The 21,099-nt window shown below is 31.4% G+C and overlaps 1 protein-coding gene across 2 annotated transcripts in view; it reads right to left on the bottom strand.

Moving 5' to 3' along the window:
* The window catches only part of LOC111688377 (myosin-I heavy chain), a 1,083,699-nt gene that overhangs the window by 913,464 nt on the left and 149,136 nt on the right, over positions 1 to 21,099 (bottom strand). For both annotated transcript variants that reach the window (XM_046950624.1, XM_046950625.1), the window contains one exon: positions 12,403 to 12,524. In XM_046950624.1, coding sequence (XP_046806580.1) covers positions 12,403 to 12,524 — 122 coding nt within the window. The remainder of the gene's footprint in view (positions 1 to 12,402; positions 12,525 to 21,099) is intronic.

The following is a 21,099-nucleotide window of genomic DNA, read 5'->3' as shown; positions in this document are numbered from 1 at the left end:
ATTTAAAGTAATGTTTCAATTTCTTTTCAATTTAAATGTAATCCAAAGGACAATGTTTTCTATTTTAATAAAATAAATAAATATTATTTTGTTGCCATATCTAAAATAAAAAAAACATGCAAATTTTTTTAATTTTTTTTCTTTAATTGAGTTTTTATTAAAAGTATTTTACTATCTATTCAATTTAAAATAAATTTTAAACTTCTGAAAACATTCCTTTTCTAATAAAATAATAGTAAATTTCTTTTTTAAATTCAATAAATAACTGTATTAACATTAACAAGTAAGAGTGCTATATTCGGCTGTGCCGAATCTTATATACACTTCACCATAGTGTATTTTAAACATCTTTTATAAATTTTAAAATTTTTCCCGACTACATTATTATTACATCAAAAGCTAAACAAAAAGAACAACATCAGCGCTAAACGAAATAAAACACAAAATACACAAGGCATCTAAACCAACAGACATCTAAACATACATAACGAAAAACACAGAAAAACAAAAATAACTACGCAATGACGCCAACAGCATCCAAACCAAGGGTATATATATAGTCATTGATACAAGCAAGAGAAAAACAAAAACACTTTCGTATTCATTGCTGGTAAACATTGACAAGAGATTTTCTCACGAAGGTGAAGGGTATAAAAAGTCAAACAAATTAGTGTGCAAAAATTTAATGATATCTTTATTCTTGGCAAGACTAGCCATGGAATATTTGTTGATACCAATAACAAATAGAGTTTTTTAATGTTCTTCAGTGAGGTATGGGATTTGCTATAATGGTGTTGTTATTATCATTTGAGGATTCTGAGTCGGAGCACGCATCTATATATAAAGGCTGATGTAGCTTAAAGCTCTCTCCGAGTATCTTCTTCTCTTTCACCCCTATGATTTTGCCAATGACATGCTGTACATAGCATTATCTACCAAGGAGGCTAAGGTACACAACACCGTAGTAGTATTTTGCTCATGATTGCATAATGAAGACTACGCGTGACTCGCGAGTAAATCAACAGCTTGAATGAAACTAAAGATCGAAGAAAAAAATTATCAAAAAATGTAATTTAAAAAAATATTTTTTTCAAGGTTGTGCCAAAAATAGTAAATTTCCATTACTTCTGAGTTTTTAAAAATACAAATACTTATACTCATCAAACAATAGCAAATTTGATCCCAAGAGAATAAGAAGAGTAAGAAAATAGTTTGTATTATTATAACCTCCACCTTTGTAAGAAGGGTATAATATATAGGTGAGAACACACAAAAGTGAACTTAATGTTACTTTTTTTATACCCACCCTCAGTGGTGATAGAAGGTATATATAACTTTGTCATACCGTGTATAACACTAAGAAATTTATATATATTTTTCGTCTGTACGTAAAAAACGAATCCGAATAAATTAGTGATATTCGGATTCACTATTGCAGTAGGCGATTTGGTACTGAAAATTAGAAAAATCGGTTCACATAGAGAAAAGTTATGGACCAAAATTAAAAAAAATCTTCGAAAATTTACGCTTTTTTGCACATTCTAATTTAAGTTTCACAAAAACTTTGCAATATAATTCCATGTAAACCACACTCTTGTTTATCCGTAAGACCTCGACACTGGTTGAAAATCGGTTGGCAATTTCTATACCTCTCATACAAATACACATATTCCCGCAAATATCTTTACAAAATTTTACAAATTAAAGTTTTTCATAAATGAAATTGATAAAAAAAACTTTTTCGATCGGTCCATATTTGGTCATAGCTCTCATACAAGGTTCCCTCCCTAAAATAGGGAGACTCTAAAAACTTAATTTCATGATTCTGGGTTCATTATTATAAAAAACTCAAAAAGTACCATTTCAATAACGAAAAAGTACCGAAAAAACTACCTTTTGTGTTCCACTTAATTCCGAATCAACATACTTAATTCATATTCCTAGATTCAATGTTATATAATATTCAAAAAGTACATTTTGAAAAAGGAAAAAAAAAACAAAATGTTCCCTTTCATGGGTTCTCTACATACTTAATTTAATATTTCTAGATTCAATATTAAATATTCAATAATAAAAGTACCCTTTAAAATACAACAAAAAATTCCATTTGATGTATTCTCGTCTTATCCGGACTCTACATTCATCATTTCATGTTTCTAAGTTCTAAGTACTTCTTGAGTATTAAAGAAAACTCAAGTACCTTTTGAAAAACGAAAATGAAATCTACACGCTTAGTTTCATATTCCTAGGTTCAATATTATAGAATATACCTTTTGAAAAACGAAAAAATACCAAAAAGTTCCCTTTTATTGCTTCTTACTTAAGCCAGGCTCATGTATTTTGTTTTTTGCAATCTCTGAGCATGAATAAAAAATCTAAATTTTTTACAAATATTTAAGAGGTTGTATTGGATTTTTACTCATATCTCCCCGAAAGCATGCCTAACAGAATTATTAAAGATTCGGATCTCGCCGATATCTGGGGACCCCTAAAAACTGTTTTCAACAAACATACAGACAGACGGACGTGGCTTAATAGACTCCTCTATCTATAAGGATCCAGAATATATATACTTTAAAGGGTCGGAAAATTATATTATAGAAATTACAAACGGAATGACAAACTTATATATACCCACCGGGGGCATGTAACCTTGGTGAAGTCTCCACTTTGGTGTTATTGCAATCCCGGGGTATAAAGAGGTGGCCAATACCTCTAGTCTGGCCGGAACTAAAAATTTGGTTACAGTCTACTGCCTGTCTTAGTCCTTGCATAGATTGAGCACCGCAAAATCTGGTACTACGGGTGGCCAGTTGCCCGCAGGAATATGTCCTGGCTGGTCAGTTGGTTGAGGTTCCTTCGGGATCTACGTAGTGGCTGTGGTTTTAACCCAAATTCTCTGGAAAAGTAGGTGGCGGTTAAAAGACTGATGTAAGGTAAAGTCAATATTTCGGAATACGTTCGGTGCTGTTGCCGAAACTACAGATACCCCACAGAGGAGTGGCTGTGGGAATAAGCGTTCTTCAAAAGGTACTTTTTGGATTTTTGTATAATATTGAACCTAGAAACATAAAATTAAGCATGTAGAGCCCGGAGTAAATGAGAATCTATAAAAGGAGACTTTTTGGTACTGTTTCGTTTTACAAAAGGTACTTTTTGAGTTCTATAAAATTTTTGTATAATATTGAACCTAGAAACATGAAATTAAGCATGTAGAGCCCGGAGTAAATGAGAATCTATAAAAGGAGACTTTTTGGTACTGTTTCGTTCTACAAAAGGTACTTTTTGAGTTCTATAAAATTTAACCTAGAAACATGAAATTAAGCATGTAGAGCCCGGAGTAAATGAAAATCTATAAAATGGGACTTTTCGTTCATCAAAAGGTACTTTTTGAATTTTTTATAATATTGAACCTAGAAACATAAAATTAAGTATGTAGAGCCTGGATTAAGTGAGAACATATAAAGGGGACTTTTTGATACCTTTTCTTTCTTCAAAAGGTACTTTTTGTGTTTTTTATAATATTGATCCAAGAAACATGAAATTAAACATGTGGAGCCCGGAGTTATTTAGAATCCATAAAAGCAATCAGGGACTTGAGTGAATGAAAATTTAAACTGGAATATTTTCTGGTACTTTTTGAATTTTCTATAATATTGAACTTAGGAACATGAAATTAAATAAAATAGGTCCTTTGGTACTTTTTCGTACTTCACTGGTACTTTTAGATCTTTCTAAAATATTGAATATATAAACATAAAATTAAACACGCAGCATCCCAATTGAACGAAAATTGAAAAAGCATACTCTGGTACTTTTTTGTTCTTTTACTAATACTTTTCGAATTTTCTATAATATTGAACCTAAAAACATTAAATTGGACATGTAGCTTCCTGATTGTATAAAAATCTTTATGCGATTTTTTTGGTTTGGGTTGAAAATTAAACATGCGTCATCCTGATTTAATGAAAATATATAAAAAGGCACTGTCTGGTACTTTTTCGTTCTTCAACTGTTTTTTCTAATTTTCTGTAATATTGAGACTAAAATCATAAAATCAAACTTAAAGAGTTCTCTAAAAGACGAATTTTTGATATTGCAGATATATATACATTTACAATAATGATATTTATTTTTTCCATTACGATGAGGGTAGCGAAGCACACTGGGTATAGCTAGTAATGTATAAAAAAGGAATAGAAAATTATCAATATAACATAATATAAATATATCTCCTGAAATTCTTAAAGATAAAAAATAGAAAAAAATAGTAAAAAACGAAATTCTTATAGAGCTTAAGCGAGGCAACAAAATATTGTTTAGTATTAACCTGTAAAGTGACAGGACAAAGTTCTAAAACCTCAGGGAGCTCCTTTAGGCGAGAGAAGATAGTTTAGTACAATCTAGAGATTTAATAAATAAGAGTAGTAGCTTGAGCCCTACCAAAAGAAACTTAACAAATTTTAAAACAGGGATATATTTATACGAATAGATATTGCTTTAAAAGGAAATAAGTCTTAAAGAAAAAGTAACGGCCAAATAAAGTATTTAAATAAAAAAAAACTGAATAAAATAGGATTTAAGAGTGAATATATATAGATATAAATATAGAGAGTAGATATTGTAAAGGTATTCTTATTTTACTTAATTTCCTTTATTAGTTAATAAATAATAAATAATGTCCTGAATGTAAAAGATAGCACTCACTATGATGGCTTAATTTATTGAAGATATTGGCAATGATGACCAGGTAAGCGGAAGTAGTATTCGGTCATGTGGGTTTAGGGTCGTAGCTGTAAAAGAACTGAGGATTTCTACGACAAGGTTGGACAGATGAGACCAACATCTGTCTCAAATATCGTACGTGGTTTGATTTTTTGTTTTGAGTAGAATTCATAGATTTTCAAGTTTTGTGCTATGGTTAGTATCCTGACATTCTGGTTGGAACCTACTGGGAGTCCTGAGCTAGTCGACAAGAATCGTCAGGCCCAATTTGACAGTAACAAAGTATCAATATTTATAAGTAAATTTAACAAAGAAAAAATCACATTCTACTTATGAATGCTTCAGATGAAGAAAATGATTGTTAAATTTAATTTTTTTATAATTTATGAAATCTATTTTTTCATAATTACTCTAAAAAAGTTATATATATTTCTATTTTTATACCCTACACCACTATAGTGGGGAGGGTATTATGCGTTTGTGCTGAAGTTTGTAACATCCAAAAATATTGGTCCTAGACCCACTTTAAAGTATACCAATCGCCTCAGAATCTGAGTCGATTTAGCTATGTCCGTCTGTCCGTCCGTCTGTGTGTGTGTGTCCATGTAAACCTTGTGCGCACGCTACAGGTCGCAATTTTCAAGATAATTTTATGAAATTTGCACATACACTTTTTTGGTTCAAGGACGAACGCTATTGAAAATGGTTAAAATTGGTCCATTATTTCTCCTAACCCCATACAACCGTACCCCCCGAATCGGGCCTTTAGGCTCAGGCGGTTAAAAGACTGATGTAAGGTAAAGTCAATATTTCGGAATACGTTCGGTGCTGTTGCCGAAACTACAGATACCCCACAGAGGAGTGGCTGTGGGAATAAGCGTTGGAAATTATTTGTATTGTATATGGTACGGGATGAATGTGAGATACGGCGGGCCTCACCCCACCCGTTTACCTATAATGAATGTGTCGTATGAATGAGAGGTGTGCTGGGTATGATGATGGATGATATCATATTCAAATGATACCATTGAAGCACTGTATAATGTTTGTCACATATTTACATTGTTCTCAAATATGAATCAACTATATGTTCTTGAAAAAACGGCTATTAAAATTATAGAGTAATGGAATTAGATGAAGGTGTTTTGCAAATTACCTTATTTCGGAGTGGAGCCGGAAGTTGTACTCATTTTTATATTGATTGACATTTATAAATAATACTAGAAATTTAAATTTTGCTAAATATTTGACTTTAAATCAAATGTTTTCTAAATGATTGAAACTCAATTCATATCTTATATAAAACGATATGTTTTCGGAACTCATCAAGTGCTCTAATTCAGCAGATTTTAAGAGCTTTTTACTAGTCTTCTTTTTACTACAGACATGTTAAGAAATTCTCCGGTTTTTATAGGCCTAAAAAGTTTTTATAATTTTTTAAATTAGTCGAGATATATTAATTTATGAGCAATTATCAAAGTGTTTCAATTCCTTTGAAACTGAGCTCAATTGTTAATAACTTCGGTAAGAATAAAATGGCAAATACTTTTTTAAAGGATTATATACACAAGACCATTAATTTTCGACAATATCGGGTTTCTAAAATTAAAAAAAGTAGGTCATTAACTTTTTCACCTATTTTGTATATAGCTTTAAACTTTTGTACACTATTTGTTATTGTACTAACTAAAGACATAAGAGATAAATTCTTTACATGTTAGTACGTGTGACATGACTAAACGTATTAAAACTTGGTTGTTGAAATTTTGAATTTTTACAGTTTTTTTTTTTGACAGGGCGCTGGCGCTCCTTAATAAAATACAAAAATTATGAAAACACTAGTTAGCTGATGTAATTATACAAAGTATGGTATATATCTCCTTAATGTGTCCTGAATAGGAGGTGAGTACGACAGCTACAAAAGTTGAACAATTTTTAAAAATATTAGTTTTTGGCTAGGTATATTGGCTTTTACATAGAAAACAAGTATGAATGTATAGTCGGGCGTAGCCGACCATATGATACCCTACACCAGTCAGTATGTATGTTAAAAATGGGGATTATTTAAAAATATAAAGCATTTGGTTTGTTTTTTTAACTTTATTTCGGAATATCTTTACTTTTTTTTGTAAAAAAAAGAGATTTTTTTAAGAGGGCCCAAAGGGGAGTAGGGAAAAATATGGCCCTATCCTTAAAAATGTTGGTAGGGGAGTTAAGTCTTCTTCAATAATATTTATGTAGAATTTAAAAGTGTTATAAGTGTCTGTAAGTGAATTTTTACCTTTAAGTCATTTTCTGAAAGGGAGTTTGTATGGGGGATAGGATCAAATGAAGCCCGATTATTACAAAAATCGGTAGTGTCATTTAAAGTTCTATAAAACTAAGATTTGTCGACTTTTGTTAACATAATAGATCATTTAAAATAAATATAAGTCAAAAGGCTCTATTTGGGGGGTACGGTTGTATGGGAGCTAGTCGAAATAATGGACCGATTTTAACCATAACTGCTTTCAGTTTTCTGATCCCAGCTTTGGGATTTTAGAACATGTCGCCCAAAATTGAAGTTTTGATAAAAAAATAGGTCATATTCGGAAGGACGCAGTGGCAACAGTTTCAAAAAATAGGACAAGTTTTTTACGCCAAAGCGTTCTGCGTAAAGATTCCGTTTAGAAAACTATAAAATTGTTATATGTTCTTAAAGAAAATTTTATTTTATTAATAAAAGAGTTAAGACACATTTTGAGCAAAAAAACGGCAAATATCTAAAATTTTTTGAATTTTTAAATTAAAAACGTATATTATTGGAAATTTTGTTGTCTAACTAACAAGAAAAAATTGAGTCCATTTGGTCCAAAATTACGCCCGGTATTCAAAAAAAGGCGGACCAAGGTATGGTAAATTTTGTATCACTAAATTTTTAAATGCCTATAACTCGGATATTATAAGAGATAAGTAGTATGTCCAAGCATGGTTTTTCAAGATCTCGTCGAGCGCTTTCAGAAAATATAAAAATCTTTGTATTTGGGTGAAAAACAAAAAAATGGCACGAGTTTAAAAATTTTACATGTCGTAGGTACCCTACTTTGAGCCGCCACAGCTCCGTCCCTGGGACATCTGCGGGGTTCATCTTCAAAACTTAAACTTGAATACTCCTTGGCTACGCTCACGCCCGATCGGATCAGCCGTTTAGAAATGCCAGATTTATTTCCAAAAAATTTCCATTCTGCCCCACTGTGTGGCAGTCTGTAAATATTAAATTAAGAGCTGTGGGCGCCTTATTTATTCCAATCTTATTTACGCTGTCTGTTATTGCTCGGACTTTCGCCTGGAAGCTTGTGTCATGATTAGGTAAACGGTGATATATTTCTGTTTTATTGTCTCAATATAGAACCCCTCCTATTTAGAAATGTTCTTGTAACAGCGGATTCCTGTTGGTATTTGCCAGTATACATTGATGACATATCCTATAACGGCTTTTGGACAGTTCGCCAAAAAACAGTCTCCAAAAAATACCACGAATATCTTTTATGAATTGTGTTTTGTAAAATGTCTTCTTACACTTTTATCAATACAATATAATTAAAATCTTTATATTCCAATCTAGTTAAATATTATTTTTACCTCGAGCTACTTCACCTATAAAGCTATTACATTTGCCCTTTCGTTGCCGACTACTTCCGAGTGGCCTGGAACCCATATGATGTAAACCTTATTTCTGGGAGAGTTTTCAGTTAAAGCTTTCTTACATCTAATACTGCCTTAGAATTAATTATATCACCTGATATCGCTCTAATTGCCTACTGACTGTCGGATTTCCGCCTGGAAGCTTGTATTATGATTAGGTAAACGGAGGTATACAGTTTCTTTGTCTTCATTATGGAACCCCAAGCTAACTTTGTCCTCCAATTCAGAGCCATCCGTGTAGGTGACAAAACGACACCCCGTGTTATAATGCGAAATACCTTCTTCCTAATTGTTATATCGTACATCTCGCACCTTATCCATATGTTCCTTAGCATGTAGCAGATCCAGTTACGGATAAGAGTATCAGAGTGCACGTTATTGAAGGCGCCTTCGCTGTCAATGCATACCGCCAGTGTATACAATAAGCTTTCGAAGGATTCACCTATGTAGTGGACAATTTATTTTAAAGTGGTTTCCACCGATCGTCCCTTTACATAAGTATGATGCTTATATTTAACGCGGGATACAAGGGTAATATTCATACACAAACCAGGGAAACAATCAATTCAAAATACCAACATAAAGTAATTTTCTGATGAGATCTTTATATGGGAGGTAGGATCAATTAGTAACCAACCCTCATAGCATTTTACAAAAACATTTCAGTTCCTTAAAAATTTTTACATTTCGAATTTCATTGTCATGCTTTTAGAAGCCAGTTATCTGCGTTATAGTCATTTTCTGAAGGGAACCTTATAAGGATGCTAGGTTAAATCGTAGACAGATATTTCCCATTTTCAATACCAAACAAAAAAGTATTTGTTAAAAATTTAAAATTTCTAGCTCGTCCTATCGTGTTTTCAACGAACAGGCAGGCGGAGCGATTTGTTGCAAACGGAATGACAAATACAATACACCCTCCCATCTTTTTTAATGGTGAATATAAAATATGTTAAGTAGGATGATGAAAATTTACACATATCATTTCATTCGATCCATCGTATACATATATAATTTTAAAAGCCTTAGCTCTCACTTTTGAATCTAAAAAATTTCAAATAAGTTGAGATTGAACTAAGTTACTTACTTATAAGTGTGTAGTGTGTACACACACCTGTTTATGATATGGCAACGCCATTAAACTTAATAATACATTGACACAATTGAAGGAAAGAACAATAAAACTTAAGTTTATATTAAATAATAAGAACGTCTTTTACTCTCACACTAACGAAAGCGCCACAGTAAATACAAACGACAACACAAAATTTTTTTAAACCCGATCCGAAAGTATGCACAGAAACCATATATATTGACGAGTTTTGTGAATCTGACGATAGCCGTTTTAAACGATTTTTCGACAATTTGGCTATAGAAGGGAATTAGCCTGCTGTTCTACTATGTAAATTAAAGAATTATCCGGCAATAAACTTCACGCTGAAATTTTGAAATCTTTATGTCTGCCAACTGCCAATACAAGTTCAGCAAATTTTAGCAACAGTTAAAGGTGACGTCAATGCACTGGCGAAAAAGCCGATGGTATATAGATGTGCAAGACCATGGATTAATGGCACAATATATCGACCTCACGGGCGACTCTCATTCTTTGTCTAAGAAAGCCTCAGAAGTCAAAAATTATACACAGACAAGGGGACCTCCGATAGCAAAGAAGGTAAAAAATTACAGGTATTCCAAAGTAAAAAATTACGAACTGTCTACCTATTAACATTTAGGACTATATTACTATAACCTGTAATTCAGTCATTGATATTTCTTATTAGTGAATGAATCGAAATTATCATTACCTGTATATTTTTACCTACATGATCATAAACGAAACAGAACGAAATGATCTGTCGAAAAAAATTAGGTAAAAAATAGTTATAAATTTCTGAAAATTTAAGCATAATAGGACCTTTCAATTATAAGGATAAGCAAACAAATAGAAAATAGGTAAATATAAGATTTAAACATGTTCTGTCATATTTAATACTAAAATATGAAATTAAAGGATACAGGTTTAAATGAACATATTTTTGAATGTAATTGAGATATTGCCTTGAAATTTTTTGTAAAGGGTCGAGAATTTCCATATCTAACTAAAAAAATTTAAGGGATAAATATGGACTAAATTGTTGTAGCTATCTGCGATCTTATTAAAATTTTGATATAAATCATAGTTTTAGAAATTTAACAAATATGTAATATATGACAAAATTTTTATTTATGAACAAAACTCAATGAAATCTTCAACGCTTGTTAAATTTGTCATTTCAAATAAGAAAATGCAAAAAGAAAATTAAAAAGGTCAAAGGGCATCCCGCAATTCCCAAAAATAGGAATGAAAATCCCAAAAATGGGATTTTTTACATTTTTGCCCATAGGTCCACATTTCTTTCAGGGCTGGGAAAATACTTTTGGAGTAAATAGAAAACATATTGAGGTTTCCAAAACTGCTTTCAGTTTTCTGATCCCAGCTTTGGGATTTTAGAACATGTCGCCCAAAGTTGAAGTTTTGATAAAAATAGGTCATATTCGGAAGGACGCTGTGGCAACATTTTCAAAAAATAGGACAAGTTTTTTACGCCAAAGCGTTCTGCGTAAAGATACCTTTTAGAAAACTATAAAATTGTTATATGTTCTTAAAGAAAATTTTATTTTATTAATAAAAGAGTTAAGACACATTTTGGGAAAAAACGGCAAAAATCTAAAATTTTTTGAATTTTTAAATTAAAAAACGTATATTTTTGGTAAATTTTGTATCACTAAATATTTAAATGCCTATAACTCGGATATTATAAGAGATAAGTAGTATGTCCAAGCATGGTTTTTCAAGATCTCGTCGAGCGCTTTCAGAAAATATAAAAATCTTTGTACATGACGTAGGTACTTTACTTTGAGCCCCCACAGCTCCGTCCCTGGGACATCTGCGGTGGTTATCTTCAAAACTTAAACTCGAATACTCCTTGGCTACGCTCTCGCCAAATTTTATCCTGATCGGATCAGCCGTTTAGAAATGCCAGATTTATTTCCAAAAAATTTCCATTCTGCCCCACTGTGTGCCAGAAGGCAATTATACCGATATTGAATTATAATAAAGCTTTAACTGAATGCTTTCCCCGAGGAAAGTTTTACATCAAATGGATATCATGCTACTCGGGGGTATTCGGCAACAAAAGGGAGAATGTAATAGCTTCGAAGGAAAGGGACAAACACAAAACTATTCGACGCAACAGTTAACCGGTTTTTATTGCATATTTCGGTTTTTCGTGAACCGGTTCATTGAAAACATCGATTTTCAGTTAACCGGGTTATCTGATTTTTATGTCTCGGAACCGGTTTGAAAAAATAAGTTTTAATACGAAAAACCTTCCAATCGATGCGTATTGATGTACTGAACATGATTTTTGATGGTCATCAGCTTTCTATCAGCGACAGAAAATCCTGAATTCAGTATAATTTGTGACAAATATAATATTTCCAATTTTTTTGAAATGGTACTCAAAATTTCAAAAACTTTAAATGTAATAGCTTTGAAAGGAAGGGTCAAACATAAAACTAATCGACGCAACTAATGTTTATAACCGGTTATCCGAAAAAACGGGTTTTATTACATATTTTTTACATATTGTACTATGATCAGAATTTCAAAAAAATGGTTTTTATTTTTTTTCATATTTAGTAAATTTTCGGTTAACCGAAAAACCGGATTCTTCAAAAGTAGGTTTTTTATAAACACTAGACGATATACTAAAAAAAGAAAGCCAAAAAGCTTTCTTTTGGCTTTCCCATGGAGTTTATTCGCTTTTGCATGCTTTATGTATAAAAGAGGGAACAAACAGCCCGGGAATTTTTTATTCAGAATAGACCTGATAGCTTCACATGTTAAATTTTTGGCCAAAAAAATAGATTTTTTTAAACGTTGAGCGACGAACAAGATTCCAACATCGACTTTTTGTGGTCAGTCTAATATAAACATTATAATACACTTACCAAGGTTTTGTATTTTGTAATACATCAATTAATGATTGCAACTGTTGTCTAAAATTGTCACTGACTGTTATTTTTGCCTTTGAAGTTCCTCTTTGAGTATTGGTTGTGGTGGTTTGCATTTCCTAAAATAAAAAGTTCAGTAGATTATTAAACATAGAGGTAGAATCAAATAAAGAAATAAGAAAAAAGGTTTCACATGTACCGAACCCTATTTTATCTTTTACAATAGTGTGTTTTTTTAAAAACAATTGTCCAATTCACAATCGATGTCGTATCGTTGTAGCCTTGTATGTCATAAAAATTTTTCAAACAAATTTTTTTGAAACAAAAACAAATCAATAATAAAAAAATTACGACTTACTACGATACAACCGTACAACCCCGATTGTGAATTGGACAAATTTGTATTTTATCAAAAAACAAATTAGTTTGCTATATGATTTTTAAATTTCATTGCTTTGGAGAGCCTATTAATCGTAAACTTTTTTATGAAATTTTTCATTTTGTGCTTGTTTTCTCTTTCTCTCCCACACAGAAATCAAACATTTTGTAATATACTCACCATTAAACCGTATGCCGTAAAAGGAATGCTCTACTATAATTATCAGGGTGATATTACTCAGGTAGGGTGAATTATTGACCATTTTCATAATTTTTTTAGACCGATTTTCGTTTATATAAAACATGTTTATATCGAATAATTTGCTTTTAATTTTTTTTAGGATCAATTATGGACCGATCCTCATAAAATTTGGTAGAGATGTTCTTTCGTTCGGACTTGGCTAGATCGCTTTAGAATTTAATAAGTACCCAGAATATATATACTTTTCGATGTGTTACAAACGGAATTACAAAATCAATATACACACATCTTTTTTGATGGTAGGTATAAGAAGCTTACCAGTAGACCGGCACTAATGAGTTGTGCTAATTTTAATAAAAATTAATACAAAAACTTTCATGTTTCTGCTTTTCTTTAATTAATTTGAAAAGAACAAAGATATCGAGAACATGCTATTAAACTTAGCATAATTTATCCAGTTTTTCATTACGAAATAGGAAGCTTTAAAATGTTTTTTTACTTAAATAACTGTAACATTTATATTTTGAAAACTAAGGAAAAGATGGTAAATCGATGGAAAAGTGAAAAATTGGATAAATAATAGGAAAAATACTAAGTTGATCGGAGAAATTCTAAAAGTATAATTTGAATACGTAAACAGACTTAGTGCATTATGTAAATTATTCAAAATTCGACAAATTTTATAATAAAGGAACGGTGACATAATAGCATATGTATAGGATATCAATTTGGCTATTAAGTAATTTACACGCAGAAGTAGAAAAAAATATTTTTCATAAAGATATTTATAAAAATTTTGTGAGTAACACGATCGAATGCCTTCGTTAGATCTAAGGATACCATTCTAATAAGAGTGAGCATTAAGTTTACGTCGTATAGAATCTGTCACAGAAATAAGAAGAGATGTGTTGTAATTTTTGCGATATGCATATTAATTTGGATGTAGGGGTCTTCGAGTTTGTAATAAAATTTGATCTTTCATAAAATTTTCCACTATTTTTAACATGGGGGTAAAATTGTTAATATAGGAATAGGTACTATTATTCCCAACTATGTATACACGGTTGTTAGATCTTACAACGTTGGCAGTAAAATCTGCAGAAAATATATAATAACAGTGTCAACTTACAAACTTTGTCTTGTAATTATTGTAATGCTTTTTGTAACAACATTGCAAAAAAAATGTAAATTCGGACGATTCTTAGACATTTTTGTGAGCATTTTACTGACAACGTTGTAAGATCTGACAACCGCGTATCACGGCTTTAAAAGATGTCGTAAAAATCGTATTAATAATATAAAGTAAAACAGAAGAGATTAGCGGAAAAATAGTTTTTATAAATTTTATATATTTTTAATAGATATTTTGTCATAACCAATAGCATTAGATATAATTGAATTAATAGCAAGATTAAGTTCATATCCTGTTATTCAAGATCATTAATGTTAAAATTGTTGTCATTATCAAAGTTTTGTTACTTAAAAGCCTCGCAGCTATATTTTCAGATTTATCATATTGTGGTCTATCACGGATAATAACTTACGCCATATTCTAATGCACTCAGCTCCATCAACATCCGTTCCCTTACGAACCCTTCTGATTACAGACTTTGTCTTGTTTCTTAATTTAAAATAAATTCTTCAATTTTCCATAAATTGTTTTTTAAGCCAAAAACATAATCCGAGTCTCTGGAATTTCTCGCAGCAACTATTTCTTTTAATTTTTTAGGATTAGGATATCCCGAAAACCGGGATTTTTCAAAATAAATCCCGGGATTTGCTTAAAAAAATTTTTATTTTGTCTTTTGAGCCACATTTTTAATAAATTTACAAATACAAGCGTATTTTATTTTTGATTTATGCAAAACGAATGTAAATTGCTTTATTCATTTCGTTTTTAACAGATCGAAACTTTGGTCATAGATCCAAAAAGTATGCACATTCTGTGTCTCTAAGTTGAAAAAACGAGTAAGAAGACTGATTCTATTTGAGCTGCAAATTTAGACGAAAATTGACACAAGAAAACCTGAAAATCACAATGAATCACAAATCAGAGTGATTCCGATTAGGGTGAATGAGCTGGTTTAATAAATACTAGCAATATGTTTCAAAAATTATACGTATTTTATGTAAAATTCCAAATATCTTTGAAAAAAGGTTTTAAACTTTTTTGGGTACAAATCGGGAATCCCGGTTGTTACCTCTTAATTGCTGAGCTGGTTCCTAGGTGCTGGTTGTTGACAAACTATCACCGGCAGCTGTTTTTCAATTGCGTCTGGTTAGGGCCAATAACTTGTACACACACAAACACTTGTTGTTGTGTTGCCAAAAAGCCACCCTTATTTTATTTTATTTATGTTGTATTTCTGGTTATTTTGTTTTTATTCAATTTCAATTCTTAAACTTTTTTTATTTCAATTTCTTTTATTAATTTTGCACATGTTGTCTGTCCGGTGGTTGAAAAGCAATGAACAAAAAAATGTGTCAAGCCCTTTGACATTAAGAAAAACGCAAACTCAGCACACAAAAGTGGGGAATTGCCATACAATGTATATTGTTCAAGCAATTTTCCACATAGAGAAACTACTATCGGGCCTGTTATGCGCTCCAATTCATAAAAAAAATTATTCACTGAATGTATTATTTTTCCATGTTCAAAACCTCAGTTTCCTGGACGAAATTCCTAAGAATATTCCAATCAGTATTGGATAGGAATGTTATTTCCGGAAAAACATAATTTCCAAGATACTTGGATCTAACTTCGACGAATGCCTGACAGTAGCAAAGAAAGTGCTCCAGAGTTTCACTGTCCTCTCCACATGCTCTACATTCGTCTGAATCCGCACGTGCAATTTTGTATAGATGTGCACGTAATCCTGTGTGTCCACTCAGAATACGTAGCATCATTCCAACCTCAGACTTGCTCATTTTGAGAAATTTTTGTCGTTCTTGTGAAAAGACAGATTTCCGTCTTCGCCGGGTTAACATTGGGGCCTCTCGGTTGAGCCCAGTTCAAGGCCGTATTCAGATCCTCCTTAACTCTTCTACACAAGTAATTTGGATCATTTCCCTTAAAAAGTATTTCGACACCATCTGCATAGCAGACAGGTCTAAGTCCTTTCTCGGTTAGGGTTCTTAGGAGGCTATTAATCGTGGTAACCCAGAGTAAAGGTGATAAAATGCCACCCTGTGGTATACTGCGAAATACCTTTTTCCTGATAGTTATATCGTGCATCTCGCAGCGACATAGCATAAAGAAATAAACACAGATGGCGACATGGCTCTCTTAAAAAAGTTCTTTTAAGCTTAGTGACGTCAGCAGTGCCTGATTGTATGATATGAAAATTGTATGTGATTTATAATAGAAAAGTAAATAATTATGTTTAAAACTTAGTTATGTGTAATAAAATAAAATGCCTGAAGTGGTTATTAATGCAGTGGGTACTGTTGATGGCTCTGCGGTGTCCTTATCAGCATAGGAATAGCATTATTTTTAATAGACACGTTCCCAATTCTGGAGTTCTGTCTTCTGGCGGGTGAGTGATTTCCTCCTCGCTTTTAGGATTTTAGGACTCCTCAACATTGCCAGTATTTGCTAATGATGGTTTGGGTACTGTCCTAGGTGTTTTAGTGTCCTTGTCGGGGCCGGGTTTGACAGCCCTTTCAATCGGCGCCTTCCCAACTTTGGTAAGGGCAACTACACTTTCTTCTGACGAGTTAATGGTAAATTCCTCGATTTTAGGATTTGACTCCTCACCGTTATCAGTAATGGATACTGATGCTGTGGTCTTAAGTTTATGAGTGTCCTTTTCGAGGCTTGTTTTAACAGCCCTTCCAATCGGCACCTTCCCAATTTTGTATATGACAGCTTTAGAGGCGAAATAAGCCCTACCATTATCCTTGACAAGACTAGCAATGGATTTATGGTCGATACTTATTACAAATAAAGTTCCCTCAGGTTCTTCTTTCCTGTTTCCCATTTTTCTACGTCCAGCTCAGCATTTTGACCTCCAAGAATTTCCAGTAAACGTCCATTAGCCAGTTTACTGCCCCATCCTTTTATCATCATAGTTTATTTTATTTTTGTTATTTATTTTTATTTAAAACAAAATATTATTAATGTGCTGTTTCTAGATACCGAATGAGTTGTTTGAGCACAAATTCTATTCTTTTTAAATTTTCCTGCCTTGAAATAAATATAATACCCAAAAAAAAAAAATGTTTTTTTATTATTTTTACTTCTTATATTCAAAAATATTTCATATAGAACTTACTTTATATTTAAAAACAATCATATTAATTCAACAAAATATGATTGACAAATAATTACTATGTATTCTAAATAAGTATGATTTTTCTAACTAAATAAATTGTAAATAAATAAATGAATGTAAATCTGATATTTTCTGACAAACGGTCTAGATTTTAAAACAGAAGTTTAATTTTTCAACTGCAAATATTGTCATCTCATTTGTAATTTGTTATTTACGTTCAAAGGTAATTTCATATAAATTAAAAATTTATAAACGTTAGTTAATTTTAACTACGATAAAAGTGCTACCAAATACAAATATGGGATGTCAAATAATAAAAATAAAAAAAATAAGCAAAAATTTTCAATAAATTGCTAATAATTGAAAAATTTAGCTGATGTTTTTCTGTAAGGTTTTGTTCGTTTTGTTGCTAACTTTGAATGTTAACATTAAATGATAGCATCAGAACACAAAAAATTTCAAATAGGACATGCTGAACCTTATACTAGCAAAAAAAATTGGGAAATTGTATGACCAGTCTTTACGATATGATCATTTCTACACATGTGTCCAGTTTTAAACATTATATAATTCTACAAACCATTTATAACATCATGATCTACATTTAATATTTTATGGTTGCAATTTAATCTTATCATTTAATGTTAACACTTAAATTAAGCACCAAAACGAACATCACCTTACAGAAAAATTCAGCAAAATTTTGAAATTATTTGCAATTTCTTGAAAAATTTTGTTTATTTTTTTAATTAAAATTTTATTTTTATATATTTGTATTTTTATTTTTGAATTGGTAGTACTTTTATCGAAGTTAAAATTAACATGTATAATTTTACACGTTATCTCCTAACGTTTATAAATTTTTAATAAATAATTATATTTTAAGTATCAGTAAACAGTAAAAATACTGGTAATGCAAATCTTACTGAATACTGAATTTTGAAGAGATTTACAATCCACAGTGGTATAGGAAAAAAAGAGGGAAATAATTCAGTAACTTCTAAACGGTTAATCCGATTTTAAATTGAAATTTGGTATGCACAAAGAGGAGGTGTTGTCGAGTTTGGGTTTTCTTTATTTGAGTTCCGATTAAAAAAAAAAATCGTATATAGAATCTCCTCATCGAGCACTATAAAAATGTCGTCGCAGTAAATTATCTCTTATAGTTTAGGATATAAACAAATATTCCCGATTTTCAATTGTCGCCATTATGTAAGAATCATGACTGAGTCCAAAAATATAGGCATTTTAATTTAAAAAATTAAGAAAATACGATTTTTTGCCATTTTTTTTGGGGAAAAAAAAGTATCTTTTTCTTTTTAAGTTATCTAAAAACTTTCTAAGAAGATGTATATAGAATTTATACTTTTTGGACTTTACATAAAATACGATAAATGAAACAAAACCTAAAAATTTTTGATATCGAGGGGACCAGGTCCCCTCGATATCGATTTTTTACTTAAAATCCAAAATTAAATAAAATTCGAATTTTCTTATTAGAAATACCGAAATTCCCAAAAAGTTTTAAAAAATCCCAAAAATGGGATTTTTTGGTTTTTTGCTTATTATATCCATACCAGGGGCGGGATTATCGAAACCCGTTACAAAATGATTAAGAACATATTGGGTCATGATATCGACTATGCGATTTGAGAATTTTTGCTCAAAAGTGAATTTTCCATAAAAAATTGGGTTTTTTGGTTTTGTTTCTTATATCGTATTTTATGTAAAGTCTTAGAAACATTTTAGATAACTTAAAAAGAAAAAAATTCTTTTTTTCCAAAAAAATGGCAAAAAATCGCCTTTTTTTAATTTTTTAAATTAAAATGCCTATAACTTTGGACTCAGTCATGATTTTTACATAATTGTTTCACTGCTTGATATATAAACTTGTTGTTAATCGAATAAAAAAATGGCGAAAATCGGGAATATTTGGACCCGCTATTATCAAAAAACTAAAGTAAGGACGGTAAAAATTTTAAAATTTTAATTTTCAAATGCGATTATCATGTATAATTTTACACGTTATCTCTTAACGTTTATAAATTTTTAATTTGTATGAAATTACCTTTGAACGTTATTTTCTAAACACAACTAATAAAAATTATATTTTGTGACAGCAATATAACAAAAAGTGATTTAAAAACGATATATTTGTTCAAAAATGATTGTAATTTTTTAAGAAACTTTTTTATTTCATTATGATCATACATGGGCACACTGCAGTATAATTTTACTGCACTAAACATATCAATTTTTTTTTCTTTTTTTTCATTTATTCTTTATTGAATCTTTCTTATGTAGAAATTTACAATAAGTATTAAAATCTTAACCTAAATTATAACTTACGTTGTTAATGCCAATGCATTTTCAACCAAAGTTTTCGATAATTTGATTATCTGGCAAAATCCAATGTTTCTGTTCTTCTCAGTCGTCTATGACCCTCAAATGACAGCAACTCCCTGGCAAGGGGATTTGGATGATCCATTAGTTTCGACAAGTGGGTTAAACAAGAGAATTTGATCTCCTCGCGTATTGTGGGGACATTGACATCCCTATGAATATTACTATTGCGAATGTACCACGGAGCACCTGTTATTTACCTTAACAGTGCTGACTGCTTTCTTTGTAATTTTTCAACATTGGATGAGGAGGCTGTTCCCCACAGTTGAATGCCGTATAGCCATATAGGTTTTATAACTGATTTGTATAAAAGCACTTTGTATTCCAAGTTTAGAGCTGACCGTGGTCCAATTAATGTGGTGAGTCCATGTTAAGCGGCGATCAAGGTGGATACCAAGATATCTCACATGGCTTTGTTCAGGAATTTTTATTTTGTTTATCTGTACGGGTGGACAATACTCTCGTCTTAAAGTGAATGTAAGTACATTTTGTTGCATTGACCTTTATTTTCCATTTGTCCAGCCACTTTTCCAATTCGCCGATGTGAAGCTGGAGTTGTTCGGAATCTATTGAAGCGTTATCATGTATGCTTACAAAAGCGGTATCATCCGCAAATGTAGATGTGTGAGTCAGTGCGCTCGTTGGCATATCTGCAGTATATAAAATATATAGGAACGGACCTAGAATACTTCCCTGGATATTTTTCGACGTGAAGAGATCACTTTTTTAGATCTGATATGAAAAGATCTTTCATATATATAATTTTTAAGCAGTTTGTGAACATTCGCAGGTAGTAATGTGATAATTTTGTGTATCAGTCCATCGGACTTTATCGAAAGCTTGAGAAATATCTATGAATAATGCTGAGCAATATTGCTTGCTCTCGAAGGCCTTCCGAATAAGAGTAGTTATTCGATGTACCTGTTCGATAGTGCTGACCTTTCTTCTGAAACCAAACTGATGGTCAGGAATAATGCAATTATCGTTAAGGTGTAGTAAAAGGCTTTCAAGCAATAACTTTTCAAAAAGTTTTGAGAATATAGACAACAGGCTAATGGGACGGTATGATGTCACTTTAGTGACATCTTTTCCCGGTTTTGGTATCATAGCAATTTCGGATACTTTCCATGAGGTAGGGAAATATCCAATACGTAGCATCGAGTTAAAGATGAACAAAATAATTCTCAGTGCTGAATTTGGCAGGTTACTTATCATCGTGGTAGTAATTTTATCTATACCAGGTGATTTTCCTGCCTTAAGACCTTTGATTGTCGTCTTCACGGTACAGAACCGGAATTTTATTATTTATAAAATTATTTTTTATAATGTTAGCACTAATAGAAAAATCTGTATCATTTTCAGTAAACACATTTTCCAAGTGATTGGCGAATGCTTCAAGTTTTTCTGACGTATTTTTTGCCCATTGACCATTCTGGA

Source organism: Lucilia cuprina, chromosome 4 (genome assembly GCF_022045245.1).
Source record: "Lucilia cuprina isolate Lc7/37 chromosome 4, ASM2204524v1, whole genome shotgun sequence".
NCBI lineage: Eukaryota > Metazoa > Arthropoda > Insecta > Diptera > Calliphoridae > Lucilia > Lucilia cuprina.
This window is presented reverse-complemented; position numbering and strand designations above follow the sequence as displayed.